This window comes from Canis lupus, chromosome 4, assembly GCF_048164855.1.
Source record: "Canis lupus baileyi chromosome 4, mCanLup2.hap1, whole genome shotgun sequence".
Classification (NCBI taxonomy): domain Eukaryota; kingdom Metazoa; phylum Chordata; class Mammalia; order Carnivora; family Canidae; genus Canis; species Canis lupus.
The window spans coordinates 8131779-8151319 of NC_132841.1; the positions used below are offsets into that span (position 1 = coordinate 8131779).

The following is a 19541-nucleotide window of genomic DNA, read 5'->3' on the forward strand; positions in this document are numbered from 1 at the left end:
CTTCCCGGAGTACAGACCAGGATATCCCCAGAGAGCACTTGCACTTCTAACATTCTGACTTCTGCTATGGCCTCCTGGGAGCGGCCCTCTGAGTGTTAGCTTGGAAGGGGTGTTGGCCATTTTTTAAGTTGGATGAAATTGTTTAATAGCTTTTAATGTTTAATGGGTGAAACTTGTCATGGTTTCGAAAGAGTCTGTGTTTTCTGCAGTCCGTCTGGAACCATGGGGTTTATATGCTTAAGACCCAAGTCAAAAAAAAAAAAAAAAAAGACCCAAGTCAGCTGACATAGGGAAGGGGAGGAAGGAGTTATCAGAACCTGTCTGAAGCTCATGACCTCTGGGGTCAATGGCTTCTAAGAAAAAGCAGAACATCTGTATCAGTAGTATATTTGCCTTTGAAGGTAAAGCCACTGTTTATACTTTTGCTGTTCTCTTTGTGTCCGATGCCACAGTTAATTATGGTGAACTTGGTATTGTGATGTCCTTGGCATGTCACCTGGACTGTTGGAGGACAGGGCTGGGAGGCCTGTGTGTGCATCTCTACCTTGGGATGACGGTGGGGGGTAGTGAGGGGGTGGTAGGGGAGGTGCTCCACTGCGGTGTCTCATGATCTCCTTCCCCTTCAGATAGTAACGAGAGGCTGCGAGACCGTGGAAATGACCCTGAGGAGGAACGGGCTGGGCCAGCTTGGGTTCCACGTCAATTTTGAAGGCATTGTTGCGGACGTGGAACCTTTTGGCTTTGCCTGGAAGGCTGGCCTCCGCCAAGGGAGCCGCCTCGTGGAGATCTGCAAAGTGGCTGTGGCCACCCTGACCCATGAGCAGATGATTGACCTGCTCCGAACTTCCGTGACTGTGAAGGTGGTCATTATCCAGCCCCACGATGATGGCTCACCCCGGAGGTAAGTCATGGGAGGCCCTGTGCAGGGCTCGCCCCCTTCTTGGCCTCTGTAGCAAGTGCTGTCCTGGCTGCTCCCACAGGATCCGCAGAAGATGCTGTCAGATGCATCTTTAGCCAAAGTCATTTGGACATCAACCATTAGAGCGATTTAAAGAAAGCTTTAAAAAAGTTATTAGTGTATAATAAATGATCAGTTACAATTTTCTAAGCAATTTCTAGGGACATTGACCATGTAAAAGCTGAGATCTTCCAAACTAAGGAGCAAGAGCACTCTGCTTGGTTCACCTGGACTGCTGAGATTCATGTCTAAGAGGAAATATTCTTTTTATTTTTTAAGATTTTATTTATTTATTCATGAGAGACACAGAGAGAGGGGCAGAGACATAGGCAGAGGGAGAAGCAGGCTCCATGCAGGGAGTCCGATGTGGGACTCGATCCCGGGACTCCAGGATCACGCCCTGAGCTGAAGGCAGGCGCTTAACCGCTGAGCCACCCAGGGATCCCTAAGAGGAAATATTCTTTATCATGGCTCCACCCTTAGCAAGTTAAATACTCTGCACTGCTAGAGTTCCTTTCTATAACGCAAGCTCAATGATTATTAACAGGATACGTAAGAGATCAGTACTGTATGTCAGAAGGAGTGGTGGACCATGAGATACACTCTGTGAAATGACTTCTCCATTCTAGTTGAACTGGTTTAGGACATTCTTGTAAGCCATCACGAGAAACCTATGCAAAGAAACTCAGAGGTAGATGGGTGAAAAGTAGGAAGAGAATGGAATTAGTGGGAGATATTTTCCTTTTTTTTTTTTTTTTTTTTTTTGAGAGAGAGAATGAGGAGAGGAGAGAGGTAGAAAGAGAGAGACAAGAAGACTCCATGCTGAGCAGGGAGCATGATGCAGGGCTCCATACCAGGACCCTGGGATCATGATCTGAAGTGAAGGCTTAACCCATGAAGCCACCCAGGTGCCCCAGTAGTGTTCCACTGTTAATAGAAAATAATCGTGCTCAACATCAAGATCTTAGGCCAAAGGGGAACAAAAGCCAGTTAAGAATAAGCCATCCATCTGGCTGTGGCCCTCTGTTATGCTGTAGAGTGCCTGGTAGTAGAAGCCAGTGTGCATTCTCTCCCTAGCTCAAAAGGAGTTCCTACAGGCCTCCTTCCAGGCTCTGGCTTTTGAGAGATAGGCATGCTTGGAATCCAGGCCTTAGCTGTGTGATTTTGGGTCATGCCCATGCTCTCTCTAAGCCTTACTGTCTCTCCGTGAGATGTGAATTAAAATATTGCCTATCTCAGACTTCTTTTATTTTTTTTATTTATTTTTTCCTTTTTATTTGTTGAAGTTCGATTTGCCAACATACAGTATAACACCCAGTGATCATCCCATCAAGTCCCCTCAGACTACTTTTATAAAGATTAAGTAAGAATGATACATATAAAGCACATAGCATGATCAGAACTGCACACATTTTAGTTACTAAAAAAATTTTAAAAATTTAGGATATTTGTGTGAGTTTTTTCATGCTCTAAAAGAAATTCTTATTATTCCAAGATAGCAAGATGACTGCCCACTTTCTAGATGTACTTCCATGGTAACTGAGATCATTCTTTGTACTTTGTGTCCTTACTTCATTCTGTGAACCAGCGCTGTCCAACTGCAGCTTCTGCGATGATCATGTTCCATATCTGCACTCTCTGAAAGAATGGCCACTAGCCACATGCACTTATCACACACTTGAGCTAGTGCTACTAAGAAAGCAAATTTTTCATTTCAGTTGATTTACATGGCCACCTGTGGCTAGTGGCTACCATTTTTTGGCTAGATCAGCCTTAAACCATGGCCTTTTTTAGAACACAGACCAGAGGCATACTGTATACCTTCCTTCCTGGTTAGCATGCAGACTTTGCAAAAGTCTGTTTCTGTTGAATTTCTTACCACTTAAAAAAAATAAAAATAAAAATAAAAATAAAATAAAATAAAATAAAATAAAATAAAATAAAATAAAATAAACTTCTTACCACTTGTTACCTGCCTGACTTTCTGTGGGTTTGTTTCCTATATCTACCCAGTAGTTTTATAAAATAAAGTTCTAATGAGCTGAAATTCTTCTTGAGAGTAGCAGGTGTATGTCACGGGAAATATCCAGGATGCTTCTTGTTGCCTTGCCAGGTTCTGTCCTGTTCAGTCTGTTTGCTTTCTGAGAATCCCCTGAATCACACATAGTAGTATGAGTGCAAAGAAATCAAAGACAAACTATTTTATTAAAAAATGAGACTTGGAAATAATAAAAGGCAAGTCTTTAGACCTTTGAAGCTACAATATTGTGTAAGTGAAGTGTTTTAAAATAAAATTTAAGCCAGTTGCCAGAAATTTTTCCATATAAAGTTCTTTCTTCCTTTGATGGAAATACAGATTTATAAATCTGGTAAGTATCTGTCTTAGAGGTTGATTACTGCTATAGAGTTAGACAGAAAAAGTTGCCATATTCACCTTTTGAGTTAAAAAATGACATTTCTTGGGAAACCTGGGTAGCTCAGTCGGTTAAGCATCTGCCTTCAGCTCAGGTCATGGTCTTGGGGTCCTGGTAACAAGTCCTGCATCAGACTCCTTGCTCAGCAGGAATCCTGCTTCTCTCTTTGCCTGCTGCTTCCCCTACTTGTGTGCTCGCTCTCTCGATCTCTTTCTTGATCCCTCTCTCTTTCTCTCTGACAAATAAAATATATTTTTAAAAAATGACATTTCTTATCTATTTATAATTCTGACCTCCTGTTGCTCAGTAGAATTTTTTTTAAACTTTTCAAGAGCTCTGGTTAATGAAGATGTTGAAGTTATTATGTTTGGTATTTAGAACGTATGATTTAGAAGAATATAATTTCCTGAGAAGTACTGAATTATTTCTCAGCTCAAACAAACAAACACTACCATTTAAAAGTTCCGGCTGGGGCAGCCCCGGTGGTACAGCAGTTTAGCGCCTGCCTTCAGCCCCGGGGTGTGACCCTGGAGACCCGGGATCGAGTCCCACGTCAGGCTCCCTGCATGGAGCCTGCTTCTCCCTCTGCCTGTGTCTCTGCTTCTCTGTGTGTGTGTGTGTGTGTGTGTGTCTCTCATGAATAAATAAAATCTTAAAAAAAATAATAATTAAAAAGTACAAAAATAAAAATGGCTGTTACTTTTCTATCCAAGGACATGTTTTCTGCCTTGGTCTGCACATAATGAATTCTTTGTTTTAAATGCAAATGTTTTTATTAAAGCTATTCAAGGTATTTACAGATTTTGTCTTGGTTTCCTCAGAGTCTCATTAATGTCATTTCCTGAAGATACAGACTTCTCTCCTGATTGATCTGGAATCACTGTCTCATGTATTTTTACCTTAGTCAGGGTCAGAATGAGCTGTTTGCCTGGTAGTGACACCCCGCCTGCCCCTCGCCCCCATTTCTGCAAGTCACGAAGGTTTAAAGCCTCGTGTTTGTTATTTCAGATTCTTTCCATCCAGTCTTCCAATTTTGTGGGAATTTGAATCTCAGTTTTTAAGTCCATATTTTTGTTAGTTTGGGATTCGTGTTCTGCCTGTAACTGCCTGGGCTCCCTGATCAAAGTACTTGCCACGTCTGGTGGCTTCGCGTAACAAGAAGTGATCCTTGCAGTAACAGCCCTTTGCTTCAGACCGCAAAACAAGGATGAACGTCATTTTAAATTTCATCTGTGCTCCAGCAAGTTTAGCCTCTATGTTATTAGATTTTTTTAAGGAACAGTTTTGGGATGGGTGGGCAGGGGGGCATTATAGGGGAAATGGATAGCCCCTTCGCTCATTTAAAAAATTAAAGTACAAAACTTGTAAGTGAAACATCGCTTAGTGCCATTTCTCCTTAGCAAAATATACAAGGATCTTCCACAAACTAAAGCTACATGTGTGATTTGTGGCATGGATAATTACTGCCATCTTTTTCACACACTGTTCAGAGTGCTTGTCAGGGAGGGGCAGAAAAAAGAAGACGTTAATTTAGATGCATGTGTGTGTGCCTGTGGGCGCACGCGTCTATGTGTGTGCGTGTGTGCACGTGGATGTGGTTGTGCGCACGTGTGTGTTGATTTCTAATGTAAGACCCATAGGACTACAAAAACAGACAAATCAATGAATGGCAAAGATACTTCAGTCTTTGTCAGCATCACGAATGATAGAGTGAAAAATGCTCCGATTCATTTTTGCCATTGATCAGCTGGATTTTCTCCAGCAGGACCTTAGTGGGGAATGACTCGCCTCCAGCCTGTCTGTTGCCATCAGCAGTAGGATAGGCCTGTCCGCTAATAGACTTAATTCTGATTGTTCACAGGTCAGGAGGTGGTTGCTCATGACTCAGAAGCTGCTGGATTAAATGAAGTCTTTAGTTGGGAAAGTATTTATCAAAAGCTTCCCCCAACATTTTGAAGTCCTGTTCTCCAGCCTCGAGGTGATGGTAATTCGGCTGTCCCTCAGCTTGAAAGGAAGGCAGATCCGTTTTCCCTTTCCCTTGTGGAGATCCAGAGTATACTGAGTGAGGAGGATCCCTTCGGGAATGCTTATTAACTGATGTCGTGCTGGGGTTAGACCGGGAGCAAATTCACATAGACGGGGAATGAGTGGCAAGAAGCAGTTGGGGAATAGCACTCTTCAAATGAAAATGAGGTTTTAAAGAGAGGAGGGTTATTTCCCAAGCAGACATCTCTGTGGCAGAGATGAAGAAGACTTGGCTGAAGATGCTTCATTAAGCTCTAACTTGGTTTTGCAAGGGATCACATTGCCCCAGCTCCTAGCCTTCAAAGGTGACTGACACTCTATCACTGTCATTTTAAGGCAAGCACATCAATTTAAAAGCCCGATATAAAGGCAATAACAACTCATCAGAATTATGCATGAGTTGTTATACAATGTGAGTGATGCAGTAAATATGTCCAATAAACGTGGAAATGAAATTCCTTGCTGTGGCGCTTCTGTTTGGGGTGATTTTTCATACTTTGTTGACATACCATCCCAGGCATATTTTTCTATATAATGTGAAACAGTGGAAATTGTCTCATGTCGTCTTGAACCTAAATTGTTATTCTCTCATCATTCTTCTGAAGCTTTATGCTCATTTTATAAATTTATTTTAATTTAAGCTCATTCTATAAATGGAAGCTTTACATTTTTCTGCTGTGCTGCTGGTTGCCAGACCATTCCACTCCCTGAAGTACCCACAAGAAGATGTAGAAATAGAAATAAGAAGGAAAACTCAGTTTTTTTCATGTTAGCAGTTTGGGGAGATAGAGATAAAAATATATAGTGTAGATGGTGAGTTGAGATCTTGACCTTTGTGGTTTTTAGAATAGAATTCCAACTTATTTGTGTGGATAAGAAAAATCAGTTACGTTTGGTACTTTTTTTTAAGATTTTACTTATTTATTTGAGTGAGAAAGATAGTGAGAAAGAGCATAAGCAGTGGGGAGGGACAGAGGAGAGGGAAAGGGAGAAGCAGACTCCCCGCTGAGCAGGGAGCCTGACATGGGGCTGGATCCCAGGACCCTGGGATCACAGCCTGAGCCCAAGGCAGATGCTCAACCACTGAGCCACCCAGCTGCTCCACATTTAGTATTGTCTTATGGGTGCCCTCCAGGAATGAATTTTCAGTGTAAACTGAGAGATTCTGCATCCTCTGCCCCATCCCTCCAACTTAAAGTTCGTATTTTTCTCTCCCCCCTTGAAGTAAGAGCTTTGCATTACAGAAGTAACAAAAAGGTGGTGGCCTTGTGTTTACTCATTCCATCTTTTCTTTCACCCTTAGCTGGTTTGTGCCACAAACTGTGCTAGATACTGAAGTGGTGGGAATGACGAGGAAAGATGTCATCCTTATTTCCTTGAAGTCTTTTTTTTTTTTTTTCCTACTTGGCATTCTAAAATAGAGGTCTTCCCAACAAAAGTGTATTTCTCAAACTATAGCAATAATTTATTACTTGATACTTAGTAGCTCAGTACAGAAAATGCTTCACCCTCTCCAGTCAATAATTGACACTTTTGGTGCGCCTGTGTTTTTGTTTTGTTTGTTTTGTTTTTTTAGCAGTTTGAAATGTTGTGATGCCAGTGACATTGTAACAGGAGCACAGAAGGTGACAAATAGGTGCAAGCATGACAAAGGACAAGGACACTGCGTAAGAATAATGGACAGCCAGTGGGTCTTCTTTTTCATGGAAATACATTCCTCAAAAATCAGGCATCACATAGCTATTGAGAATCTTCTGTGTTTGACTTTGAAGGATGTACTGCAATAAAACATTGTTCCTGGTCTCAAGCTTCCTAAGGAAAAAAAAAAAAAGGAAGGATGTTGGCTTCCTGAAGAACTTTCTGAGCCCTTGTTTTAAGTTGAATGATGTACTGAGTACACAGTAGGTGAAGATTCAGTTGCCCGTGTCTGGTGAGGAAGGAGAGGGGTGCAAGCTGATGAATTATTCAATTCCATATAGCCTTACTTCCCATTTAGTAGGACACACACCCTTTCAATTTGACCTTTATTCAAAGGGCTTGGTCAAGTAGGTTTATGGTCTAGATAGGTCTTTTTCTATGTATTGCCTAGATGTCTATTTCTGTATAAATTAAGGAAATACGTAGAAGAGTGCATTAATGTTTCATGTAGTACCTATTTCATATATGACACTGCCCTAACCTTTACAGTAAGTTATTCTGTGTGGTTATCTCCCCATTGGAAGCTTTTGATTTTTTCTATGCAACAGAAAGAAAGAGTTTGTGATTTAAGTGAATGAGCATCAATTACCCCTGTCACCTTGTTGGATGATTTGGAAAGAGTCTTTTAGCTATTAGCAGGCTATTAGCATAACAGACATTAAAATGATTAAAATATCAGTGATTACTTCAATCCCTAGGGCTATAAAAAGGTTCTTTTACAAAGTGCATAATATAAAAGAAGCAGGTAGTTCATTTGAGGGGATCTATCTGCCTTTGTTCCCAAAGATTCTCTTAGCTCCTCCTGGAAACTGTGACATGATGTGGGCCACATTACTGTTCTGACAGTTTTCTGATGGGATGGTGAAGTGTTTTGGAATGAGTGCTGAGCTAGGAGTCCGGGTTCTGGTGTGAACCTGTCCCTGATTGGCTGTGTGGGTTTTCCAACCTGTCTGAGCCTTCTTCTGAAAGTGGGAGATTTCCTTTGTATTACTTCAGACATTTTTGTGAAACTGAAATGCTATGATGTGTCTGGAAAACTGGGAAGTGCCACACAAGGTGAGCGGGGGATTGGAAGTCAAGAATAAGCATTGCAGTATGTTGTAAGGCTTTATGTTAGATTATTGGGTTCAGTTAAAGGTTCTCTGTGATGCAGCCAAGAAAAGTAAAACCAATAGGCAGTTTCAGAGTACAGTAAATGCAAGTCACAATTATGTGATTAAGCCCTTGCTGCACGGTCCACGGCTTACAGGTCCAGGAGTGAACTTATCTAACTGCCTTTTTCTTGTTTCTTTCTTTCTTATTCTTTTTTTTTTTTTTTTTTTTTTTGTAAAATATAACTTGTTTCTTTCAGTCTTCTCAGTCTTCTAGGTTTTTGGTTTCATTTTGCCACCCTTCAAAAGCATTTTCCCTATTTGCATCCGTTAGAAATCTTCCCCCTTCTTAGTTTTGAAGTGGCTTAAACTCATGTGTCTACTTTTATGTAAGATGGAAAGAAAAAGGAACAGGATAATGATGAATTGTTCTATAAGTGAAGGCACATAAAGGGAATCTTATAGCTCTAAAATTTTCTGCAATTCTGATTGTTAAATGAGCTTTACTATTCCATAGTTCTAGACATCTACATATTATCTGGAAAGAACTTTTGTGAACATTTAGGCACCTCTCAGTCTTTATTTAATATTAGCTTCTTCTGTTTTATCAATGGAAAAAAATAGTAGTATCTATTTGTAACTGACTTATTTCTTGTGAAGCCAACACTTTGGAAAGCTTATACACTTCCTATGATTTAACATGGATCTAAAGAGAGTGTGCTGTTTCTAAGCTACACGTTGACAGCTCTGGGTTTTGAGCCAAGAGCCCAAACTGTCTCTTTAATGCAGAACAGTGTGATTCCTGGGGAGGGTAGAGAAAACTGCTATGGCCTGGCTGGGTGGAGCCATCCTTGATGGCCCTGATGGTCAGGCTCGAAGGTAACAGTGATCCTTCAGAACTTCAGCCTGGCCAGTGGTGATTGATTCTACTTTCAAGTGCTCAAATGATTGACGGCTAACGGGGCGTTCTTCCAGGAAACCAGTGGTGTCATTTTAAGGAAGTTGGTCTTGGGAGAGCAAATGCCCACTTGGGGACCTTGCAGAGTGTCTCTCTAGTTAGGGATGATGCATAAGTACAGTGCTTGGCAGTGTAGGCGGGTGCCTGTAACGGTGACCTGGAGCAGGAACCATCTCTGTGTTGCTCTAGAACCCTGCTCGTAGGAAACCTCTTCAGGCAGCTTGAAGCAGGGAGAACAACGATCAGTGAGGGTACAGCGAAGTTAACGAGTGTCCCTTGTCCAGGAATAGCCATCCCAGAAAGTCTACCAGGCTAAGTTCAGAGGGACAAGTAGTAGTGTTTTGCAGAATAAAGCAGTAAAATGTAAGATGCTCTGAGGGCGCCAACAAATGGACCTGCTTGTCAGTTTTATAGTTTCTGTAATATTGCACGTTCAGTGAGCACATTTTTATGACCACTTTGGTCTACAGAATGTTTTGCCTTCCTTCTAATACTACAGAGTAGTAGTAGACCCGGAGAAATTATTGGCTAGACAAGCCATGTTAAGAATTATATGTATTTTTAACCCTGAACCAGAGTGTATATTGATCTCTACCTGGCATGTTAATTAGAAGCATAAGTAGGTGACAGATTCATTTGGTATTAAGCAAAGAGGAAATCCATATGCTTACATGGAAGTGTCCCCACAGCCTTCTCTAACGTCTTTGAATGTCTTCTTTGGGCAAGCAAACTGTGAAAAGTGTGCTAGAAGCTAGAGACACACAGTTCATGTCTGTGGACTTGATTTGATGTATGTCAAAAGGAAGCTGAGAGCATTTTTCTGTGAAGTCTGAATTTGTATACTAATGCAAGGAAGCTAAAGGCTTTCTTTAAAAATTTTCAATTATACCCAACATTAGCAGCTCACTCTTTGGGGGAATGTCTTTTTGTGCTAGGTGTTTTGTCATTTGGTCACTTTGAGTTTCTGTGGGTCTACCTAATGTTCAGAAATCTTTACCGTGCGCTCCTTCAGGGCAGCACCAGGCTTGATGCTCTCTCCCGAGGAGCGGAGATTTCTCACCTGATGTCCTTGCACTGTAGCTATCCATGGAGACAAAGAGGAGTGTGTGCAGAGACAGGTGCAGGTGGGGATGAGTTTCTCAGACTCGCTGCAGCAGGAGGACCTCTGCTGTAGGTTAATTGGCAATTCTTATTTTAGACCACTCCTTATTTCCCTAAAAGTTGGTTGAATTTTCTATACGTGTCCTTCCAGACATTTCTTAGAGCAGAACTATATTTGACTAGGTTTGCTGGAATGTTAAAATTAGTGGTTTTTATTCGATGATTGAGTCCTAGAAGTAAACAAAGCAGAAACCTAGTTTATAAGAGTAGTTGCCATAGAAGTGTCACATACTAACAAAATTAATTTTGATTTTCACATAAAGCCATTCTTTTGAAAAAAGCTGATCTTTATTAGAGCCAGAGAATGCCAGTTTTTACTATTAAGTAGATCATTTACATATGACTTTGTGCAAGAGGTTGAAAATAAAATAATTCCACCGAGTCTCCCCTCGAGCTCATGCATTCACACACGTTTTTGTCATCACTCTCTAAAATGTTACTCATGATTATGCATTTATATAATGTTTTTCCTTACAGATTTAAGCTAAATTACAATGTCTTATTAAAGGCTACAGTCTACGAGCATGAATTAAATATTCCACACACCTCCATCATCTGTCTTGTCTTTGCTTTTTCTTCCTTTTAAGCCTAGCCCAGTAAAGTTGGAGCCCAGACAGGCACTGGAAATACCCTTTGCCCTTTGGTCCACAAGATTCAAGGTTTCATGTTCCTTCCATTCAAATACAACCCCAGGACCTGTAACCTGGGTAGGTCTCCTTCCTTTGAGGATTCCCTAACCTGTACTCTTCGGGCAACTGCAAGCTTTGAGACCAAAGCCTGGGGGTTCATTTGAATATCCAGTGACTTCCTTAGAGCACCAGGTTGGGTAGAAGACAAGAGTAGGTTTTATCCATATTCTGATATTACTCTCCTGTCCCACCTTCATGATTTTGAATTAGGTTGTTGGTCATGGATGAATCAGTAGTCCCAGGAGATGTGTCATCTAGTTAATGAGAAAAACACCTGGAAACAGTACAAGTCCATGAGTGAAAGTTGGAGAACCTTGACATTTTATAAAATAATAATTGTAATAATAATAATAATAATAGCCATGTGATCCAGTATAAATTTGGGCTTATCAGACTTGACCAATCATTTAGCTAACCCATTTCTGAAATTCAGGGTAATTTAAACTCACCTAGGTAAGAGATTAATTTTGCTTTGGGGAAAGGAGAGTTAAAAGATAAAGTAAAAGTTTACCAAAACAGGCGTGAGTATCTTTTTTGGACAGGTTATTCAGTCTACTTCTGTTCTCAGAGGGTAGCACCAACTATCTGTTTGGTTTCCCAAGCCAGAAAGCAGGCTGTTGTTCTAGTCCTACCTGTCTCTTCATCCCAAGATCCCAAGTACTGTTGGGTTGACGGGTAGGAGGCAACTTTCATCCAGGATTGTTGTTGAGAAAAAATGAAGCTGTTCTGTGCCTTGGCCCTTTTTGTGAGGCCAGCCCCACCTTCCTGTCCTGCGAGAAGCTCAGGATCTCTTCTGTAACCCAAGAGTTCGAGTTCCACATGATGTCTGAAAAAAACCTTATTGAAGTATGAGTGACATAACAAAGGTACACACATCTAATGCACAAAGCTTAGTGAGTTTGGAGATACTTATCTCCCATGAAACCATGCCCATGCAACCATCACCCTAATCACCATAAATGTACCCATCACCTCCAAACATTTCTTCCCATGGCTACGTATGTACGTATGTGTCTTTTGACGTAGACCTTTCTTCATTCGTTGCATTGGGCAGTCTGTGGACTTTTTACTCTTCTTTTTTTTTTTTTTTTTTTTTTTTTTTTTTTTTTTAGTTTACTCATGAGTGAGACAGAGAGTCAGAGACACAGGCAGAGGGAGAAGCAGGCTCCACACAGGGAACCCGACACAGGACCCGATCCCAGGTCTCCAGGATCACACCCTGGGCCAAGGGCAGCGCCAAACTGCTGAGCCACCCAGGCTGCCCTTTACTCTGGTTTTTATGAATCTTTTAGTTCTGGAGATTTTCCTGTATTGTTTCTTAATCTCGTCCCCATGTTTTTCCCTTTCTCTTCTTTCTGGTACTTCTGTTAGGTAGACTTTAGACTTCTTAGATTGAACTTTAATTTCCATGTGCTTATTCTTGTATAACAGTAGAGTTCGTCAATTTAGCTTAGTCTTTTTGGACTTTTTTAGTTTGAATTTTAGCTATCATGTTTTTCAATTTCAAAAGTTCCTTTTTCTGTAAGGAAATGGTTGGTGAGCCTCACTGCAGAGTGATTGGATGGCTTACATCTCATTCCATTTCATTGTCTTTTCTCTAGAGGAAGATTCTGTTTGTCTTTGTGGGGTGATCATTCTGAAGCTAGGTTTGAAGGAAGGAGAAATGACTCTAGGTCTCATTTTCCAGTGAGACTTCTGCTTAACCTTTTGTTTTTGGCCATGCTGTCCTCTGTGACTGGAGTTTGGATCCTTCAGGTGGAGTTCCCTGGACCATTGTTCTTGCCTTTTAGAGGCAGGAGTGGTTAGCATGTGACTGGACCCGGTGCTGTGTGGTGCTCAGGTGCTGTGTGGTGCCCAGGCTCAAAATTCTCTTGGTTCTCTCTTTTCTAAACCACCCCTTCCTCTGAAGACTTCTCTTTCACTTTTATCTCCTGCACTGAGTGCCTGGAACTTCCTGTCCCTGGGCGTGCTCAGGGTCATGCCAAGGGAATGGTCTCATTTCTCCTTGTCTCCCTCTGCACACCCTTGGGTTTTGCCTTCCTCTGCTCTGCTGAACCATCAGCACTATTCCATTTGCCTTCCATCTGTGATTGCTGTGGTTTAGAGTTTCAGCTGTCTCAAATTTGGTAGATGGTCAAGTTTGTTTCTTGTTCTCTTCGTTCTTATATAATGATTTTGATAAGAGGCTGAAATGTTCCTCTACCATCTTGAGAATTGAAGTTTCCTTTTTAAAGAACCACATCTTCCTCTAGTAGATGTCTCGGAGAAGGTGAGATGGGTGGGATGTAGAATATTAGCAAGTTTCTATATTGACTCTAGAATGTCCGGGAAAGGCACTGGCTTTACCAACACGGTAAACTGAGGTGATTTGCCCTGGTGCTCAGATTTAAAACTTAACCTTGTCTCCTGCGTCCTTGCCATACTGCACAGGTTAGTTTCACAGACTAACTCTGGTCAAGTTGATATTATTTGTGCTGTGTAATTAATGAGAAACTTGAGAAATGTCTGGCATAAACCACAGTTTGAGACTAACAGGTCTTCCGTTCCTGACTGGTCACTTGAGTACGTGAGAGGGCACCCCAGCGGGTAGCATCTGGGGGACTGTAATAATGCTAGTTTAAGAGAGTGACTATGGTAACTAAGAACCCCACTTTGACAGGATGGGCACTCATGTTTCCTCTTGACTGTGACAGCTTATTAGTTTTGTTCTTCACTTTTCTCAGACTCACTAGAAAAGCTGACATGTGACTAATTCCTACGTAATGTAACTGTACTTCTTTTGAATCTGTTCAGATTGTATATGAGGCATTTTTAATCTGTTAAAGTTTGTTTATTGCCCATGTTTCAGTGTGCAAGAATTCACATATGCAAATGGTTAAAGATGTTTTCGGGTCTAAGAAGTAAGCAAACAACCTAGAAAGACAGGATATATGCACATAATGCCTAAGGCGATATCGGTCAGATAACCAGAGCCACAAGCGTGATGCTGGATGCTACTGGTTCATACTGGATCATAGACAGGGCCTCCATATGCCCTCCCGTAAGACAGAGCCCCCATACCCCAGGGATGTTCCTGAGGGCAGGTGGCTCTGCTCCATCATCTGGAAGCCACTAGCAGCCTCGCGGATGGCTTGGCATGGAGCCTCCCTACTTACCTGCTCTTCTCCGCCCAACAGAGGGTGTTCAGAGCTCTGTCGCATCCCCATGGTGGAGTACAAACTGGACAGTGAAGGCACCCCGTGCGAGTACAAAACCCCCTTCCGGAGGAATACCACGTGGCACCGCGTGCCCACCCCGGCCCTGCAGCCCCTGTCCCGGGCCTCCCCCGTGCCCGGCACGCCCGACCGACTGCAGTGCCAGCAGCTGCTCCAGCAGGCCCAGGCTGCCATCCCTCGAAGCACCTCCTTCGACCGGAAGCTGCCCGACGGCACGAGGTAAGGCTGGCGTCTTTCCTCCAGGACTCGGATTAGAACTTGATGTTGTGTGTGTTGAGGGGGGCGGGGAGCAGACTTTTCTATTTGGCTTATTTCTGAGTTAGCTTATTCTGAACAAGTTGGCAGGCAGGGCCACAGGGATCTGTCCACCCCTGCCCAGTGGTGGTGCTGCTGATAACCTGCAGGTCCTACCCCAGACTCACCCACCAGGGCCTCGGCTTTCCCTCTCCTGGTGACCTGCCTCCCTAAACCATCTTGGGCAAGGTATCCGAGATGGGATTCTTCATGAGCCTCTAGATAAGTGCAAGCAGCTTTTTTTTTTTTTTTTTTTAATTTTTATTTATTTATGATAGTCACAGAGAGAGAGAGAGAGAGGCAGAGACACAGGCAGAGGGAGAAGCAGGCTCCATGCACCGGGAGCCTGATGTGGGATTCGATCCTGGGTCTCCAGGATCGCGCCCTGGGCCAAAGGCAGGCGCCAAACCGCTGCGCCACCCAGGGATCCCCAAGCAGCTTTGAATATAAAGAAAACTACAAAATCAGTGACTAAATCCCATCATCCTAATGTGTATATTTTAAGAGGTCCAAGATCATTAGCATTTCTTTCCTTTTTTTTCTTATTTTAAGCAAACTGAAATAATTTTAAAATTGATTTTTTTAAAGATTTTATTTATTTATTCACGATAGACCTAGAGAGAGAGAAAGAGAAAGAGAGAGAGGCAGAGACACAGGCAGAGGGAGAAGCAGGCTCCATGCCGGGAGCCCAACGCAGGACTCGATCCCGGTGCTCCAGGATCATGCCCTGGGCCAAAGGCAGGCGCTAAACCGCTGAGCCACCCAGGGAACCCCTAAAATTGATTTTTTAAGATGTATTTATTTATTTGAGAGAGAGTGGGGAGATGGGCAGAGGCAGAGAATCTTAAGCAGAGTGTCCGCCAAGCAGGGAACCTGACACAGGGCTCAGTCTCGTGACCCTGAGATCATAACCTGAGCCTAAACCAAGAGTCAGACGCTTAACTGACTGAAACAACACTTAGGCGCCCCCAAAATTAACTTTTGAATGAGAGGGGATCCCTGGGTGGCGCAGCGGTTGGGCACCTGCCTTTGGCCCAGGGCGCGATCCTGGTGACCCAGGATCGAGTCCCATGTTGGGCTCCCGGTGCATGGAGCCTGCTTCTCCCTCTGCCTGTGTCTCTGCCTCTCTCTCTCTCTCTCTCTGTGACTATCATAAATGAATAAAAATTAAAAAAAATTTTTTTTGAAGGAGAGAATGCACTTTTTTAAAAGTGCATCTATGGCATTAGAAGCTGGTGAGAATTTTTGGTTGCATAATTCCCATTATGGTAGTTTTAAGTGAACAAAATGGTAAACTTGTTTGGTTTCATAACTTATGGGCCATAGAGATGCCATGAGTTTCCTCAAAGTGGTTTGCCAGGCTCTGGTCTAATAGAGCTTTGGAAGCAAGGATGCTGAGCCAGGCTGCTTTCCTGATGTGTATATGTTCACCTCGGCTATTACTCATCCTCTCCTACCTCTGATTTCCTCATCTGAAAAATAAAAATGATAGAGACCTCTTCAGGGCATTATGAAGATGGACTCAGTCAATATTTGCAAACTGCTTAGAACCATTCCTGGCACATAGGAAGCCTATATAAGTATTACTGATAATTAGTAAGATTACAACATGAGGCCTTTCTCTGCTTTTTCCAGTTCATTCTTTCCAGGTTGAATGCAGGAAAAGTGTTCAGTTTGACATTAAATTATCTTGGCTCTGGCTCTCTGTACTCAGAGATCTGCTGAGTTTATAAACTCCCCATATTCATAGGAGCACACATAGATAGCCCAGGTGAAAGGGAAGTGGTCTGCAGAGCCTCCCTTGGTAAAGTAATGTTTAGTAAATTCTAGGTGGGGGGGGGGGGGGGGGGGACCTGGAAGGTTCTAGCAGCAAAATAGAAACTTGGCAAGCACGTCTTTATCAAATGACTTCTCTTGAGTATTACTTATTTTTGTGTGTCTGAAATAAATAGGATTGCATCCAATAGATGTGTGAAAATAAATGGTTTTGACAAATGTAGGGTTCTCTCTCTGTGTAGGTTTTAAATACAGGACCAGAACGTGCCTTGCATTAAGTTTCATAGAACAAGTAGTAGTAATGTTTTCGTAATTCTGTATTCTTGGGGGTTCTCTTGCCATTCTTCCATATTTCACTAGAATCATTACTGTGCTTTATATCTTCAGATAGTGAAGGCTTATTCCTGCCACCTCTCTTTCCTGTAATAAACTGCCAGCCATGAGCCACCCGATGTCTCTGGCATCACCAGTTCTTGGCTTATTTGTCCACATTTCATTCTGTTTCACACTGCAATGTGTATTTCTTCCTTTTCTTTGTCATCTAAAATGAGTTTATTTGTAAAACAAAAGGAGCCAGATCCTGATGTTGGTGCTCTGCAGATACCTCAGTGCCCTGTTAATAATTCTAGTCAACATTTCAGAAGTTCACCCAGCAACCAGTCATCCTCCAGTGACCCTGGGCCTGGCGGCAGCGGACCCTGGAGACCTCAAACAACATATGACGGGTACTACTTGGTCTTGCCCCATTGCTGGCCCCTGGGTGGGACATGTTCAGTATTGTGCACGGAAGCATTTACTGTGTGCCTGCTGTACACAAGGCTATTTGGGGGATATAAAAATGCCAGGTAGGATTTTAATGTTTTTTCATTTTAACAAGGAAAGTTTCTCTGAAAATTAAGGATTTGGGGACTCTACAGGCAATAGCTTTTGGGACTTTTATTCTCGCTTAAATTGCTGTCGAGGAGTCAGTTCACAGCCTCTCTTGAAAGTGCGTCTTCTCCACAACACAGTCCCAAATCAGGGAAGGCAGGTTTAGCATTTGGCCATCTTTTCCTGCCTCCTGTTTGAGAACAGCGGAAGGGTGCCTCACACATCAGGCTGAGGACTGTCCCTCATAGTGTGTGTGTGACATCCGAGAGCAGGTCAAGTAGAGCCCAGGGACACCTGGGAACACAGAGATGCTAAATTGACAGAGAAACTCGGGAGAGGAAGCAGATCAGGATGGTACTCCTGGCAATATCTTTTGCCTTTATTGCTTTTAATGGAGTCTGAAGACAGGAGAATGAATGGCCAAGTCAGACGGGAAGGGTCTCCCTGGGGGAGCAGCAGCTTTCTGCTACTGCTCTCACAGGGTCAGAGGGAAATGTCTCTCCCTGGAATCCACTGCCTTCTGTTCTAGGCTTAGAAGAAGACATTTGCCATCAGAGTTACATGCCTTCCCTATAACATGCCTTCCCTACCTTTAGGCAATAGATGGAGTCCTTAAAAAGAACTTAAAGAAATGTTTCTCAATTGAGTCACATTTGAAAAGTAGAGAAGATTTGTTTTAATCAATGGAAAAGCCATTTCTGGCTTTTTCTGCAAACCAGGATCTGTCACTGAATTCTACAAATAAAAATGGCTTTGTAATATGAAGAGGTTTCCTGGGCTTTATTTCTTTTGTAAGATTATATTGTCATATTTGGAGTTTTCATAAAACAGACTCCACCTAGATATAGTCTGGAGCCAATCAGTCTTATTACTTTCCTTAAAAATTTTGATTTAAAGAAGTTTCAGTGCCATATATTCTCAGCACAAGAAAAAAAATGAAAACGAAAGCAGTGAGCTCCTCCTTAGCTTACTGGGGACAGGTTTTCTGACCCTGGACAGTCCTCCAGCCTCCTGGCATTGGCAGCCCTTTTGTGTCTGTAAACGGCTGTCATCCAGGTGCCTCTGTTAAGCCAGTGGGGAAACAAGAGTCCTCGATTCCAGGTGCTTGAAGCTTCTCTGGCCAGCAGACAGGGGCACTCCAGTTTGCCAGGAGCTGACTTCCAATAAGGGGTTTCCCCAGGATTGCCTGCTCAGGAGCAGCACACACGGGATGTGCCAGGGGGTGCCTGGTCAGCAGGCCACTCAGCTCTGTGCTCTTTGCAGGTGCCAGTCTCCTCTGCTGCTCGAGCACCAGGGCACGGGCCCTTTGGAGTGTGAAGGAGCCAGGGAACGGGAGGACACGCTGGAAGGAAGCAGGCACCTGGGTAAGGAGAAACCTCCACACCCTACCACCCTGCTCCCCCTTTCCTGCCATCCCTCATTCATTCATTCATTCGTGTGTCCAAACCACTTGGTACAACATGCCAGTGTGGTCTACTATGTCTCCCAATGTCACAGGGGACACAGTCATAGATGATTGTACTTGAGGTGCCAACAGACATGGAACGTTAACTTTATGGTAGTTGTTCCATGTACTCTTGGAGTATATCCACCGCTGAGACCAGAAAGTTCCAGAACCACAGTCCTGTTCATTTTCACAAACCATTTTGTTTGGCTTCTGGGTTTGCTTTGCTCTTTTGTCAACACTGGAAATAGATATTCACATCTTTTCTTTCTGTGACAGAAACCAAATGGCATGGCCCACCTTCCAAAGTCCTGAGCTCCTATAAAGAAAGAGCGCTGCAGAAAGATGGAAGTTGCAAAGACTCTCCCAATAAGCTTTCCCATGTAAGTCCTTCATTGGTAAACTAACTTTTCCTTTAGCCATTCTGAGGCATCTCAGCACCCAGTATTAGCCATACTACCAGGGATTCTCAATGGAGATGAGGTAAAAATAAATAAGCTTTTCCTCCTTAATTTATAAAGACCCTCAAAGAAAGGTCACATAGTAATTTACTGACAAAGCCAAGAATATATCCTTAGCCTTTTGATCTTTGATACCCAGCGTAATACTTATTAAATCACAATCTTGTTTTTAAAATGTGAACTCCTTACCCACTGTGAGCATTAACTGTTCACCCCCTTGTGGGCCTGGCCAGAAACTGTGAAGCAGTATGTGGTTGGAGCACCTCTGCCCATAACTGACCACCTGATGTCCAGTTCCAAACGGTTGACGGTAAAGTCAGCGGCTGCTAGCTAACCTGCAGGTAGCACTCCAACAAGGCCTGGTACCTGGCTCTTGGTCATTTGCACTCAGTGTTCCATTTACTCTTCACAGAAGTCTCACCTAATGGGTGAGCCTTACAGGCAACCATAGTTCAGTGAAGCTGAACTTCACCGAACACGAAAACAT

General features: G+C 42.8%; 1 protein-coding gene across 7 annotated transcripts in view; it reads left to right on the forward strand.

Annotated features, from left to right (window-relative positions):
- Nucleotides 1–19541, forward strand: part of SIPA1L2 (signal induced proliferation associated 1 like 2) — a 212729-nt gene that overhangs the window by 152801 nt on the left and 40387 nt on the right. For 5 of the 7 annotated variants that reach the window (XM_072823065.1, XM_072823066.1, XM_072823061.1 and 2 more), the window contains 5 exons: nt 627–901; nt 14171–14428; nt 16909–17004; nt 18413–18513; nt 18873–18976. In XM_072823065.1, coding sequence (XP_072679166.1) covers nt 627–901; nt 14171–14428; nt 16909–17004; nt 18413–18513; nt 18873–18976 — 834 coding nt within the window. The remainder of the gene's footprint in view (nt 1–626; nt 902–14170; nt 14429–16908; nt 17005–18412; nt 18514–18872; nt 18977–19541) is intronic. The other 2 variants (XM_072823062.1, XM_072823064.1) reach the window with 1 other exon arrangement.